Source organism: Macrotis lagotis, chromosome 2 (assembly GCF_037893015.1).
Source record: "Macrotis lagotis isolate mMagLag1 chromosome 2, bilby.v1.9.chrom.fasta, whole genome shotgun sequence".
Taxonomy (NCBI): Eukaryota; Metazoa; Chordata; class Mammalia; order Peramelemorphia; family Peramelidae; genus Macrotis; species Macrotis lagotis.
Window position 1 is genome coordinate 4,102,781 of NC_133659.1, and position 14,285 is coordinate 4,117,065.

Here is a 14,285-nt window from a genome sequence, read left to right on the forward strand (position 1 = left end):
AAAGTATTTCTCCTGGATCTGTTTTCTAGGTCAGTTGTTTTTCCAGTGAGATATTTTACATTTTCTTCTGTTTCTCATTTCTCACATTTGTCATTCTTTTGGTTTTGTTTTATTGTTTCTTGGTTTCTCACAAAGTCATCAGCTTCCCCTTGTGCCAGTCTTTATTTTAAAGAATTATTTTCTTCAGTGAGCTTTTATATCTGCTTTTCCATTTGGCCAATTCTGCTCTTCAAGTTATTCTTCTCCTTGTTGACTTTTTGGACCTCCTTTTCCATTAGGCCCAGTCTGGTTTCAAGAAGTTATTTTCTTCAGTACTTTTTTATAACTCCTTCACCAAACAGCTGACTCAGTTTTTATAATTTTTCTATATCCCTCTCACTTCTTTTCCCAATTTTTTTTCTATCTCCATTACTTTATTTTAAAAATCCTTTTTGAGATCTTCTATAGCCTGAGCCTAATTCATACTTTTCTTTGAGGCTTTGGATGTAAAAACCTTTGACTTTGTTATCTTCAGATTATGTGTTTTGATCTTCCATAAGACCATATTAACTGTCTAGAGTTGGATCTTTTTTCTTCTGTTACTTGCTCATTTCTCACTCTATGACTTGATTTTAGCTTCTAGGGTGGAGGACACATGGGTCAAAGCTTTTGAGGTTTTCTGAGCTACTTCTAGTGACCTGCAAGTCTTTGATTCCTTCAAGATCTTGTAAGAGGCTTTGTCTGCACTCCTGGCCTGTGTTCTGGTCTCTGGGTGACCACAAGCGCTCCGCTCTGTCCTACTCCACTTCAGTAGTGAACTCTGCGTGCACTTCTCCCTTCAGCCAAGGATTGGAACCATGGACTGCAACCCAGATCTGTGTATGGATAAAGCAACAAAGTCCTGCCTCAGTGATTCCAATTCTGATTCCTTTATCATCTGAGGGCTGATTCAGCTGTCTCTGCTGTTTCAGTGTTTTTTTTTTTTAATTAAGTAATTTATTTGTTTTCATCCATATGTATGTGCATATTTCTAAGTTACAAAATTTCCCTCCACCTTCACTTCCCATCACTCCCTTAAGTAGAGAATAGCCAGGTTAGTATTTTACATAAATATTTGGTTAAACATATTTACAAATTAGTAATTTTTGGCAAGAGGAATTAGGATTAAGGGAAAGAGATACATAAGAGAATGGTTTCTGTGTGTTTTGTCTTGTTTTATTTTTCTTCCTTTATTTGGGGGTTATATAGTCCATAACCAATCAAATACAGTTGTCCTGTCTCTCTGGATGGTTGAAAGGAGTCACTTCCATCTAGTTTGTGCATCTCATTATGTTGATATGTACAATGTTCTCTTGGTTCTGCTCCCTTCACTCAGCATCAGATCCTGTAATTCATTCCATGCTTTTCTAAAGTCCAACTATTTATGGTTTCTTATAGAACAATAATATTCCATAGTATTCATTATCTTTAGCCATTCCCCAATTGATGGGCATGCCCTCTATTTCCAATTCTTTACCACTACTAAAAGAGCTGCTATGAATATTCTGGAACATGTAGGACTTTTCCCACTTTTTACAATTTCTTCTGGATAGAGTCCTAGAATTGGAATTGCTGGATCAGAGGGTATGAACAGTTTTGTTGCTCTTTGGGAATAGTTCCATATTGCTCTCCAGAAAGGTTGGATCTATTTACAACATCACCAGCAATGCATCAATGTCCCAATCATCCCACAGCCCCTCCAACATTGATCATCTTCCCTTTTTCTCATCTTGACTGATCTAATAGGTGTGAGATGATACCTCATTGTTTTAATTGTCATTTTTCTAATCAATAGTGATTTGGAGCATTTTTTCATATGCTTAGATATAGCTTTAATTTCTTCATTTGAAAACTCTGTTCATATCCTTTGACCAATTATCACTTGGGGAATGACTTGTGATTTTTTTCAGTTTTTCCTGAGGCCTCCTCCTGGTCTGCTGGGGTCACAGATGTGCTTCTGAGGTCTCTGCTGGACTGTGCTTCAGTCACACCCCAGCATGGCAGAGTTTCTCTGCTGAGTGTCCAAGTGGTCCTTTGCAATCCCTGGGCTGGGAGAGCTGGAAACTGATTTCATCATTTTTCTTTCTGTCTGTATTTCTTTTTATTAAACGACTCTTCTCATCATTTCTTATAGCACAGCTTTACTCCCTGATCCCTTTTAGCCATAGAAGCTATTTTCCTGGAACTTTGATCAAAGTCCTTGCTACTTTGGTTGGGTCAACCTCCAACTTGCCCAGACCTGTGTACAAGTAAAACAGTACTAATCAGTAATGGCTATACCAGTGCCAACAAAGAGTTCTCTATAATCTCTTTCTGTCGAATTTCTGATCCTTTTTCTGTCTCTGGGCTAATTTTAGTACAGTGATAGTACAGTGATACAGGTTATAGTAGTTCCTTGAAAAGCATCAGCTCTTAACAGGCTTCTCACCTTACTGTCACAAAAATGTCCTTAATTTCCTAAGTTTTATTAGGTTGGAAAAATATTTTGTTAGTTTTGTTACTCCAAAATTTGGCTTGAGGTGTTATTTTGAAATTCTTTTAGAGAGGAATGTTAAGAGAGTCCACCTGGCTAGCCTCTAATCTACTTTAATCTATTCCCATCTTTGATGGACTGCTTTTCAAGAAACTACTATAACCTGTATCACTGTACTAAAATTAGTGTTATTGGACTCAGATAGAAAACCCTGTGAGCTCATGTTGACTTAGAAAAATGCAAAGGGCCAATATCTATGCCATATTATTATTTTTCTTTATTTTGCCAAACATTTTTCCATGACATTCTGTCTCTGGCTCCATAAACCAAGAATTTGATAGTTCTACTCTAAAACTGTCAAGATGTTGCTGAGACTCTTCAGAAAGTATTATAAGAGTAATCTATTGCCCCTGCTCACAGTCAAATATGCGTTACTACAATTGGGACCCCCTTGGAAAATTCATAATCCTGATCTTATCAGCTCTGATGAATTCAACTACCATCTCTATGCAGATGAATTTCAGATCTGTTTGTCCACATTTTCCCTTTCTCCATCACCTCCAGTCTTGCATCTCCAGTGGCCAAAATTGGACATTTTATAGACATCTTAAACTTGGTATGTCCCAAGTTGCATTCAGTATGTCTCTCTCAAACCTTCTCATCTTCATAACTTCCCTATAACTGTTGAGAGCATACAATTGTCCCAGTCATCCAGTTCAAAATATAAGTATATTCCTTGATGCTTTGCTATCATCACAATTTACCAATTACTTGTCATGTTCTGGCATTTCCATCTTTAAAACCTCTCTTGAATATGCCCTCTTCTCTCCCTTGGCACCATGCCCATCCTGGTATAAAACATCATCACCTAGGAGGGGCTTCTGCCTCATGTCTCTATAATCAGCTAGCAAAGTGACCTTCCTAAAGCACCAGTCTGGTCCTGTCAACCACACTGAATCAAATCCAATGCCTTCCTGCTGCTGCAAGCATCAGACATAAATCATCTCTTTGGCATCTTCTGACCTTTTTCTACATCTTATACATCACATATTTGCTCTTTCAACCAAGGGTACTGCCTCCTAGCTAATCCCTGAGGAAGACCCTTCATTGTGCAACTGAAGGCATTTTCAGTGACTGTCTTCTCTGCCTAGCACAGTTCCTCATTGTTCTCTCCCTCCTAGCTTCCCTGGGTTTCTTCAAGTCTCAGGCAAAGTCCTACCTTCTACAAGAAGTGTTTTTTACTCATCCGTAATCTCAGAGCCTTTCTTTAGGACATAATAGCTAATTTTTCCTGCCTATTTTTTGTTTGTAGTAGTTATTTTTTGCAAATTGTCTCCCCATCCATAGACTCTGAGCTCCTTGAAAATACGGGCTGTCCATTGTCCTTTTTTGTGTCCTTAGCGCAGGGTTAAGCATATAGTAGGAGCTTAATAAAAGTTTGCTAACTGACTGACTCTTGAGTTGTTTTTTTTTTTTAAATAACAACTACAGTAAGATGTGAGGGCCACATGGTTCAATGGAAGAGTGATGGATCTAGAAGTGGGAGGTTCTAACCTCAGGTCAAAATTGAGCTCTCTGATGACTGGCTGTGTGACCTTAGAGAAATTACTCATATTCTGGAAGCAGACATTTCCTTGTCCATCAAATCAGGATAATAATATTCTTCATATAAAAATCTTAAAGTATTTGATACAAATAAGTCATTACAACTCTTTAAGACTTTTAAATATGCAATTGGGTGGGAAAAGTTGATTATTCTAAACAAATAACTATTACAGAAGTAGCTTCAATTTGAACAATGTGAGATAATGAATATAATTCTAGTCTTCCAAGAAGGAACACATGAGTCCAGACCCATCCTGAGGAAGAGATGCATTGAGTAATGGTGCCCTCAGATGAAGCTACTATTATTAAAAGGTTGTTTCAAGGCTTAAATTGGATTACATTTTACATTAGATTACATATGTAAAGTATTACACAACTATCAGTTATTAGTAATAATATCAAAAATAATTTTATTAGTCATAATTAATTTTAATTTATACATTTATATATCTATCATTTTCCCCATTAGGATCAAAGCAATAAATAAAAGACACCTAGAAGAGAAATTGATTATTCAAACTATTACTGCTAAGAAGGCTTCTGATAGACTTCAAGAAGCCAGAGACAAAGTGGCTGCCATGAAAAGTCTTCGTGTTCATGTTAATGTCCCTTTGGGACAAAAAAAGGAATCCTTTCCTTTCTAACTCGATCTCATTCTTGAAGTGATTTCTGTTTCAGGTCAAAGGGCATTGTGAACACTCTGAAGCAAGAGAATAATCTGTTATGATAGAATCTGTATTGTTTTTATTTTATTAACATTATTTTTTTTATTTTGTTCTCAATTACAATAAAAACATTTAACATTCATTTTTAAAGTTTAAAGTCCATATTGTCTCCCTCCTTTCTTTTTTGCCCCCTATGTCCTAAAAAGACAAGCAGTTTGGCGTAGATTATATATTAGCAGTCATGTAAAATATTTTCTTCTCATCCATGTTTCAGAAGGAAATGCTGACCAAAGCCAAACAAACCCCAAATCAAAAACCAACAAACCAAGATTAATAAAGTTTAAAAAATAGTATGCTTTGGGGCAGCTATGTGGCACAGTGGATAGAGCACCAGCCCAGGAGGCAGGAGAACCTGAGTTCAAATCCAGGGTCAGACACATTACCTAGCTGTGTGGCCTTGGACAAGTTACTTAACCCCACTGTCTTGAAAAAACTAAAAAAAAAAGTAATGTGCTTCAGTAAACATTGAGGGACCATCAATGGATAGCATTCTTCATCATCAGTCCTTCAGAATTGTCTTGGATAATTGAATTTTTGAAAATACCTTTATCACTCACAATCAGTCATCATAAATTATTGCTGTTCCTGTGTACAAAGGTCTCCTGGTTCTTCTCACTTCATTTTGCATCAATTCATGTATGTTTTCCCAGGCTTTACTGAAAAAAATGCTGCTTATTTTTTCTTATAGTAAAAGTGTTACATTGCACTTAATTATATTACACAGCTTGTTCAATCATTCCCTAATTGAAGAACATCCCCTCAGTTTCCAATTCCTTACCACCAAAAATAGCAAGAAAAAAGAGGTCATAAATATTTTTCACATAAAGAACCTTTTACTTTTTATTTTATCTTCTTGGGGAACAGTTCTAATAGTGGTATTGCTGGATCGAGTGTGCACAATTTTATTACCCCTTGGGCTTCGTTCCTAATTGAGCTCCAGAAAGGTTGGATCAGTTCACAACTCCACCTACAATGCATTAATGTTCCAGTTTTCCCACATCTCCTCCTACATTTATCATTTTCTTGTTTTATCCTATTTGTAAAATTGATAAGTATGAGGTACTTCCTCATCATTTTTATTTAAATTTCTCTAACCAATAATTTAGATCATTTTATGATTATAGATAACTTTAATTTCTTCTTTTGATTACTACCTGTTCATATCCTTTGACCATATATCCTTTGATTAATTGGGGAATGACTTCTGGTCTTAAAAATTCCTCCCATCTCCATAGATCTAGCAAATAAACTCTTCCTTGTTCTCCTTATTGGCATATAGTTTCACCCCTCCTTTTTTTTTCTGATGACAAATTTTATTTTTTTCCCTTGGTTACCTGCAAACACAAGTTTCAATATTCACAGTTCAAGTTTCTCAAATTCTCTTCCTTCCTCCCACCCCACAAATCCTCATTGAGAAATAGGTTAAAAATGTGTAGTCATGGAAAAAATTACAACAGTCATATTGTAGATGTAAACATACCCCCCCAAAGAAAACTAAAGAAAAATAAAGTTGGGGAATGTACAGTATTCTTTATCATAGTCCTTCAGAGTTCTCTTGGGTCACAGCATTACTGGCAAAAGGAGGGTCCTTCACAGCTGATCATCCTGCAATCCTGCTGTTTGTTTGTATATAATACATTTCCCATTAAATCTGTTCATGTTAGTTTTGTTTTTATAAGATCATTTGCTCATCATTTCCCAAAGCAGAACAATATTTCATCTCAGTCATATGCCAAAATTTGTTCAGCCATTCCCCAACCAAAGGACATCCCCTCAATCTCCAACTCCCCATTGCTCCAGAAAAGAGCTGCTAGTTCATCAATGGCTCAATTTTCCTACATCTCCAACATTTTAATTTTCTCCTTCCATCCTATTAGTAAATCTAATAGGTATAAAATAGTATCTCAGTATTGGTCTAATTCACGTTTTTCTATCAATAGTGGGGACATTTCTTAAAAAATATTTAAATAGAGTGAATTGATAACTTCATCTGAAAACTGTTCATATCTTTTGATCATTTATCAATTGGGGAATGAATCCTATTTTTAATAAATTTGACACAGTTTTCTATATTTGAGAAATAAGGTCTTTATCAGAGAAATGTGTCTCAATATTTTTCCCACAGTTACTATTGCTAAAATTTTCCCCCATTCTATTCCTCCTTATGCCCATTTATTCTATTCTCTCTCCCCTTTCACTCATATCCCCCTCAAAAGTGTTTTGAATCTAACTACCCCAAAAATTTCCTACCACCTATCTCCCTTCTACCCCCTTTCTCCCATTCCTTCCCTCTCTTACTTTCCTCAAGGATAAGGTAAGATACATATCCAACTGAATATGTATGTTATTTCCTTTCTGAGACAATTCCAATGAGAGTAAAGCTTTTTCATTCCAAGGCAATAGGGTTAAGTGACTTGACCAAGATTACACAGCTAGTCCTTCTTCCGGCGGCGAACCTGACAAGAAATTAAAAATGGTTCAGCGCGTGACATATCGGCGTAGGTTGCCCTACAATACAGCTTCCAACAAAACTCGACTGTCACGAACTCCAGGTAACAGGATTGTTTACCTTTACACCAAGAAAGTTGGAAAAACACCAAAATCAGCCTGTGGTGTGTGCCCAGGAAGACTTCAAGGTGTTCAGGCAGTAAGACCGAAAGTTCTTATGAGGCTATCAAAGACAAAAAAGCATGTCAGCAGGGCTTATGGTGGCTCCATGTGTGCTAAATGTGTCCATGACAGGATCAATCGTGCTTTCCTGATTGAGGAGCAGAAAATTGTTGTGAAGGTGTTGAAGGCACAAGCACAGAGTCAAAAGAGTAAATAAAAAGGATGGTTTTTGAATAATAAAGAAAATTAAAATGTGAAAAAAAAGATTACACAGCTAGGTAATTATTAATTGTCTTGAGCCAAATTTGAACTCAGGACCTACTGAGTCTAGGGCTGGTTCTATATTCACTTTGTAACCTAGCTGCCCATAATTCCATTTTTTAAATACGTTTTCAAAATCCAATTCCCACCTGTGCCTTGTCTATATATGTTCCTTCTAGCTGCCCTAATAAATGAGAAAGTTTGAGATATGAGTATCATCTTCCCATGCAGGAATATAAGCAATTCAGCACTATTAGGTCCCTTATGACTTGCCTTTCCAGTTTACCATTTTTATGCTTCCCTTGAGTCTTTTATTTGAAGATCAAACTTTCTGTTCAGTTCTGTTACTTTGAACAGAAAAGTTTGAAAATTATTTCATCAAATGTCCAGTTTTCTCCATGAAAGAGTTTGTTCAGTTTCACTGGGTAGTTGATCCTTGATTGTAATCCAAGCTCTTTGTTTTCTGGAATATCATATTCCAAGCCCTATGATCCCTTATGGTAGAAGATATTAAATCTTGTGTTATTTTGAATATGGTTTCACAATATTTGAATTATTCTTTCTGGCTGCTCGAATGTTTTCTTTTTGATTTGGGACTTCTGAAATTTGGATGTAATCTTCCTGACAGTTTTCATTTTGGGATCTCTTTCAGGAGGTTATTGATGGATTCTTTCAGTTTTGATTTTACCCTCTGCTTCTAGAACACCAGGGAAATTTTCCTTAATTATTATTTCTTTCAAAAATTCTTCAATCTCCCTGAATTCTCTTCTTTGTCTGAAGGATTTGTTCTCCTCAGAGAGTTTTTGTATCTCTTTCTCCATCTGGCCAATTTTGCTTTTTAAAGCAGTCTTCTCCTCAACTTTTTGAACTGTTTTATCCATTTGACCTAAGCTGGTTTTTAGCATGCTATTTTCTTCAGCATTTTTTTGGATTTCCTTGACTAAGCTGCTGACTTCATTTTCATGTTTTTCCTCCATCTCTCTCATTTCTTTTCCCAGTTTTTCTTCTAACTCCCTCATTTAATTTTCAAAGTCTTTTTTTTATCTCTGTCATAGCCTGATCCCAGTTTCTGTTTTTCTGGGAGTCTTTAGATGCAGGAGCTTGTGTTTCCTCATCTTCAGACTGAGTATATTGATCCTTCTTGGGATCATAGATCATGTATTTCTCAATGGTGTTCCTCTTTTTTCTCTGCTCATTTTCCCAGCCTAAGCCTGTTTTGGGGGTGCTTCCTGAGCTTTTGGGGCACTCCCACAAGGGTCTCAGTGTGTGAGGCTCTGTCCTCCCTCCTGGTCTGTGAATAACCATATGCACTCCTGTCTGCCATGGGCCTGAGGTGGAGGGGACCGCTGCTGTTCTTTGTGGGGGCCTAGACTACGATCAGATCAGGATCTGAATGTGTTCAGAGCCCCAGAGTCCTTTTCCAGGGGCAGAGGACAGAGCTCTGCAGTCTCTCTTCACTCCCCTCCCTCAGCTCAATGGGCTCATGCCCTGGAGGCTCCTGCTTACAGGCTGGATCCACCTGCTTCTGTTCCTGCATGTGGGCTGTTGAAAGACCATGCTGCTTGCTGTGTGCACTGAGGGCTGGGCTCCAAGTGCTCGCTCTGGCAGAGGTCCCCCGCTGTTCCCCCACTTTGTGCCAGGTGCTCCCCAGGGTGTAGCTCAGGAGACTCCCCCACTGCTGTGAGCTGGGGCTCCCAGCACCCTGGGGCTGCCTCTGGGAGGCTGAAGTTCTTTCACTCTAGAGGGCCACCCCTTGGACCCTGGGAGCAGAGCCTTTCTGCTCTTTTCCAGGTTACCTTGAGTAGGAGAACTGCCTCACTGGGTCCCTTTGTGGGTTCTGTCTCTCGAAAGTTTAGTTAGAGTCCTTAGTTTAGAAGTTTTATCAGAGAGCTCCTAAGACTCGATCCTTTCTTGTTGCCATCTTGGCTCTGCCCTCTCCATTCTGTATTTTAAGGAATTATTTTCTTCATTGAGCCGTATTTCCTTTTCCATTTGGCCAGTTCTACTTTTTAAGACATTCTTTTCCTCATTAGTCTTTTGGACCACTTTTCCCATTTTGCCCTGTCTGGTTTTTAATAATGTTATTTTCTATAGTATCTTTTGTATCTCCTACACCAAGCTGCTGACTCAGTTTTCACAGTTTTCCCTCATCCCTCTCATTTCTCTTCCCAATTTTTCCTCTACTTCCCTTACTTGATTTTCAAGATCAATTTTAGGTCTTCCATGACCCTAAGAACAACTAAAATTTTTCTTGGAGACTTTAGATGTAGAAACATTGACATTGTATCTTTTTCTGAGTGTATGTTTTGATCTTCTATACAACCTTGTCTATGATCAGATTTTTTTCTTCTGTTTTATGCTCATTTCCCGAACCTTTCATTTAATTTTAACTCTTTGTTAAGGTTTGGCTCTGCTTCCAGCTTGGAGGACACATTGACCCAAACTTTTGAGCATTTTTGTAGTTATTTTCAGACCTTTTTCCAGGGACCTGCAAGTTTTCAATTCCTCCAAGGTTTTATAAGAGGTTATCACTACTCTTCTAGCCTGTGGACTGTGGGTGACCACAGACACTCCTTTCTTCCCTAGAACAGAGGAGAGTCCCTACTGAACTCAGATAGTAAACTCTGTGGTGCTTCTGCTCTTCTTCCTGGAACTGTGACCCAGATCTGAGTATGGGCAAAGCAACGAAGTCCTGTAGCTCTCGAAGCTTGCTCCTGGTTCCATGGGGCTGGGTCTGTGCTGCTGAAGCCTACACTAGACTGTGCTCCACAGTGCTGCAGAATTTTCCTTCTAAACTTCCAAGTTGTCCTTGGTAATCCCTGGTTTGAGAGGTCTGGAACTGCTATTTCTGTCACTGATCCTTAGTCTGTCCCTGTATAACTGGAACTAGTTGGCTCTGGCATGGGCCAGACTGTACTGTAGGTCCTTTCTAACCCTAGGGGAACAGACCCTTCCCATGGAACCTACAAGTTGTCTTTGACTGGAAAATTATTTCACCCAGTCTTTTTGTGGGTTGTGCCACTTTACAATTTGGTTAGAGTCATTATTTAAAGGTATTGGGAATGGTTTGAGAGAGAGCACAGAGGAGTCTCTTCCTTTACTCTGCCACTTTAACCTCACTCCCTGGTATCACCCTTTGTGACTATCCCTCCATTCCTAGTATAAATCCCACCTGATCATAGTATATGATCCTGGTAATAACTTACTATAATTGCTAATATTTTATTTGAGATTATGGCCTCAATATTAATTAGGGAAATTGGTCTATAATTTTTTTTTGTTTTGGTTCTTCCTCATTTAGGTATCAACAACATATTGGTGTTGTGAAAGGAATTTTGCAGAATCCACCTATTTTTTTAGATAATTTATTTAGAATTGGAATTAATTGTTGTTCAAATGTACAGTAGAATTCATTATCTGCCCTTTGAGATTTTTTCTTAGGGAGTTCATTGATGGCTTATTCAATTTATTCTTCTAAAATTGAGCTATTTAAATATTTTATTTCCTCTTCTGTTAATCTAAGCAATTTACATTTTTACAAATATTCATTCATTTCACTTAGATTGTCAGGTTTATTGGCATACATTTGGGCAAAATCTCTCTTGAGTTTTAATTCCTCTTCATTGGTGTTGAATTCTCCCTCTTCTTTTTTCCTTGTTTTTTCTTTATTTTTTTAAAAAAATCAAATTAATCAAAGGTTTATTGCTTTTATTTTTTCATAAAAGTAAGTCTTAGATTTATTCAATAGTTTCTTTATCAAATTGTAGTAAATCTCTCCTTAATTTTCAGAATTTCTAATTTAATGTTTAATTGTTAATTTTTACTTGCTTTTTTGTTTACCTTTTTAAGGACATGACTAATTAATTGATTTCCTCTTTCTTTATTTTATTCAGGTAGTCATTGAGATATAAAATTTGTGCTAAGTACTGCTTTGGCTACATCCTAAAAGTTTTTTTTTTATTTCATTAATGTCATTATTTTGGATGAAATTATTGTATCTATAATTTGTTGTTTGACCCACTCATTCTTTGGATAAAATAATTTAGTCTGTCTTTCCTTGACCCTTTATTACATATGATTTTTATTGTATCATGATCTTAATTACAGGAATCTAATATTTCTGCCTTTTTGCATTTGACTGTGAGGTTTTTAATATTTTCTAATACATTGCCATGTACGTCTGAGGAAAAGTATATTCCTTTCTATCCCTTTTGTCTTCAGAACTCTTATCATATCTAACTTTCTAAAATTCTATTCACCTTATTTTTTATTTATTTTGTGGTTGTATTTATCTGATTCTAGTTGAGGTCCCGCCCCCAGTTTAATTTTATTTTCTATTTTTTTTTCCTGTAACTCATTTAACTTCTTCTTTAAGAATTTGGGCGCTATGCCACTTGGTGTATTAACGTTTAGTATTGATATTCCTTCATTGTTTTATGGTACCTTTTAGAAAGATGTACTTTCCTCCCTTATCTCTTTCAATTTCATCTAGTTTTGCTTTTACTTTGTTTGGGATCAATATTGGTATCCCCCCCCCCCCATGTTTCTTCAATTGAAGCATAATATACTCTAGCCTTCTAACTTTTCTCTGTGTATATCTCTCGGCTTCAGATATGTGAATTGTAAACAACATAATGTAGAATTCTGTTTTATAATCCACTCTGCTATTTTCTTCCAATTTGTTGGAGAATTCATCCCAATTAAATTCACAGTTATGGTTACTAATTTTGTATTTCTCTTCATCCTATGCCCTCGCCCATTCCAATTTTTACTTTTCTCTGTCCTTTCCCGCTACCTTTCCTCACCAGTATTCTCCTAACCACCATCTCTCTCAATCCGTCCTCTCTTCTCTCTTCCAACAACTCTCCCTCCCTATTCTTCCTCTTTCCCCTTCTACTTTCACTTCTTTCACTTTTCTTTTCCTTTTCCCTTCCTACCTCCTTATAGAATAAGATAAAGTTCTAAACCCATCTGAGTCTATGTGTTATTTCCATTTTGAGCCAAATCTGATGAAAGTAAGATTCAAGTAATTCTTCCCTGTCCCTTCTCTCCCTCTGCTGAAATAAATCCTTTGTGCCTCTTCATGTATTGTAATTTACCCTATTTTGCCTATCCCTTTACTCTTTTCCCAGTATAATCCTTTTTATGCCTTAATTTTTTAGATCAGAGCACCAAAATCTATATATGTCCACACACTCTGCCCAACTATACCTCTTCTAATAGAAAAATGGTTCCCAAGTGTTGCAAGTGTCATCTTCCTATGAAGGAAGGTAAATAGTTTAATCTTATTGAATAACTTTTTTCTTTCTTGTTTACTTTTTTTCATAAGGCAGTAGGATTAAGTGACTTGCCCAAAGTCACACAGCCAGGTAATTATTAAGTGTCTGAGGTCAAATTTGAACTTGCGTTCTCCTGACTCTAGGACAAATGCTCTATCCACTACTCTACCTGTTTACTTTTGTATGCATCTTTTGAGTCATATTTGGAGATTGGATTTTCTGTTCAGCTCTGATCTTTTTGTCAGGAAAGTTTGAATGTTTGCTATTTTCCCCTGAAATAAAATACACATTTTTTTCTGAGTAGTTGATTCTTGGCTGTTATCCAAGCTTCTTTGCCCTCTGAAATATCATATTTCAGGCCCTTTAATCCTTTAATGTTGAATCTGCTAAATCTTGTGTAGTCCCAACTATATATCCTTGGTATTTGAATTTTTTTCTGGCTACGTGAATTATTTTCTCCTTGCCCTGATAATTCTAGAATTTGTCTACAATATTCCTTGGTTTTCATTTTGAGATCTCTTTCAAGATGTGATTGATAGACATTTTAAATGATTATTTACCATTTGGTTCTATAATAAGGGCAGCTTTCCCTGATAATTTCTTGAAATATATTTTCTAGGCTCATTTTTTATTGTGACTTTCAGGTTTCCAATAATTTTTAAATTATTTCTCATGGACCTGTATTCTGGTCAGTTGTTTTTTTCCAATGAGGTATTTCACATTTTCTTCTATTTTTATTTTTGTAAATTTCATTTGAATGTTTTTTGGTGTCCCATAGAGTCATTAGCTTTCATTTGTCCATTTCTAATTTTTTAAGGAATTATTTTCTTTAGTTATTTTTGTATCTTCTTTTTCATTTAACCAGTTCTATTTTTAAAAGAGCTGCTTTCTTTTATCATTTTGTCAAATGTATTTTTTGGGATTTTTTTTTCTGTTGTCAATTTCTGTGCTTCCTTTACCAAGATGTTGACGCTCTCTTGCATAGTTTTCATTTATTTTCCAATTTTTTCCTGACTCTATTTCTTGATTTTTACAACTCTTTTTGAGCTTGAGACCAATTCATATTTATCCTCTGGGGCTTCACAATAGGTCTTTTTGGTAGCTGTCCTTTTCTGAGTTAGTGTTTTGATCTTCCATGTTGCCATAATAGCTTTCTATAGTTAAGCTTTTTTCTATTTCTTATTCTTATTTTAGCCTATTTTTTGGTTGTTGTTTTAGCTTTGTATACAATATTTTTGATAAATATGTTTACAGATTAGTCATTTTTGGTATGAGGAATTAGGATCAATGTAAAGAGATACATAAGAGATAGTT

At 36.4% G+C, this 14,285-nt stretch overlaps 2 protein-coding genes across 6 annotated transcripts in view; both read left to right on the forward strand.

Annotated features, from left to right (window-relative positions):
* The window catches only part of LOC141512328 (leucine-rich repeat and IQ domain-containing protein 3-like), a 286,841-nt gene that overhangs the window by 82,013 nt on the left and 190,543 nt on the right, over nt 1-14,285 (forward strand). The window lies entirely within an intron of this gene.
* Nucleotides 7,235-8,067, forward strand: LOC141510910 (large ribosomal subunit protein eL34-like). Its single transcript, XM_074220302.1, has one exon. It carries the CDS (start codon nt 7,295-7,297, stop codon nt 7,646-7,648), a length of 354 nt encoding a protein of 117 aa, XP_074076403.1. The 5' UTR covers nt 7,235-7,294; the 3' UTR covers nt 7,649-8,067.

Bases quoted from the DNA above. Each gene is read 5' to 3' on its own strand.
- LOC141510910 (XM_074220302.1), top strand. From the start codon at position 7,295: ATGGTTCAGCGCGTGACATATCGGCGTAGGTTGCCCTACAATACAGCT.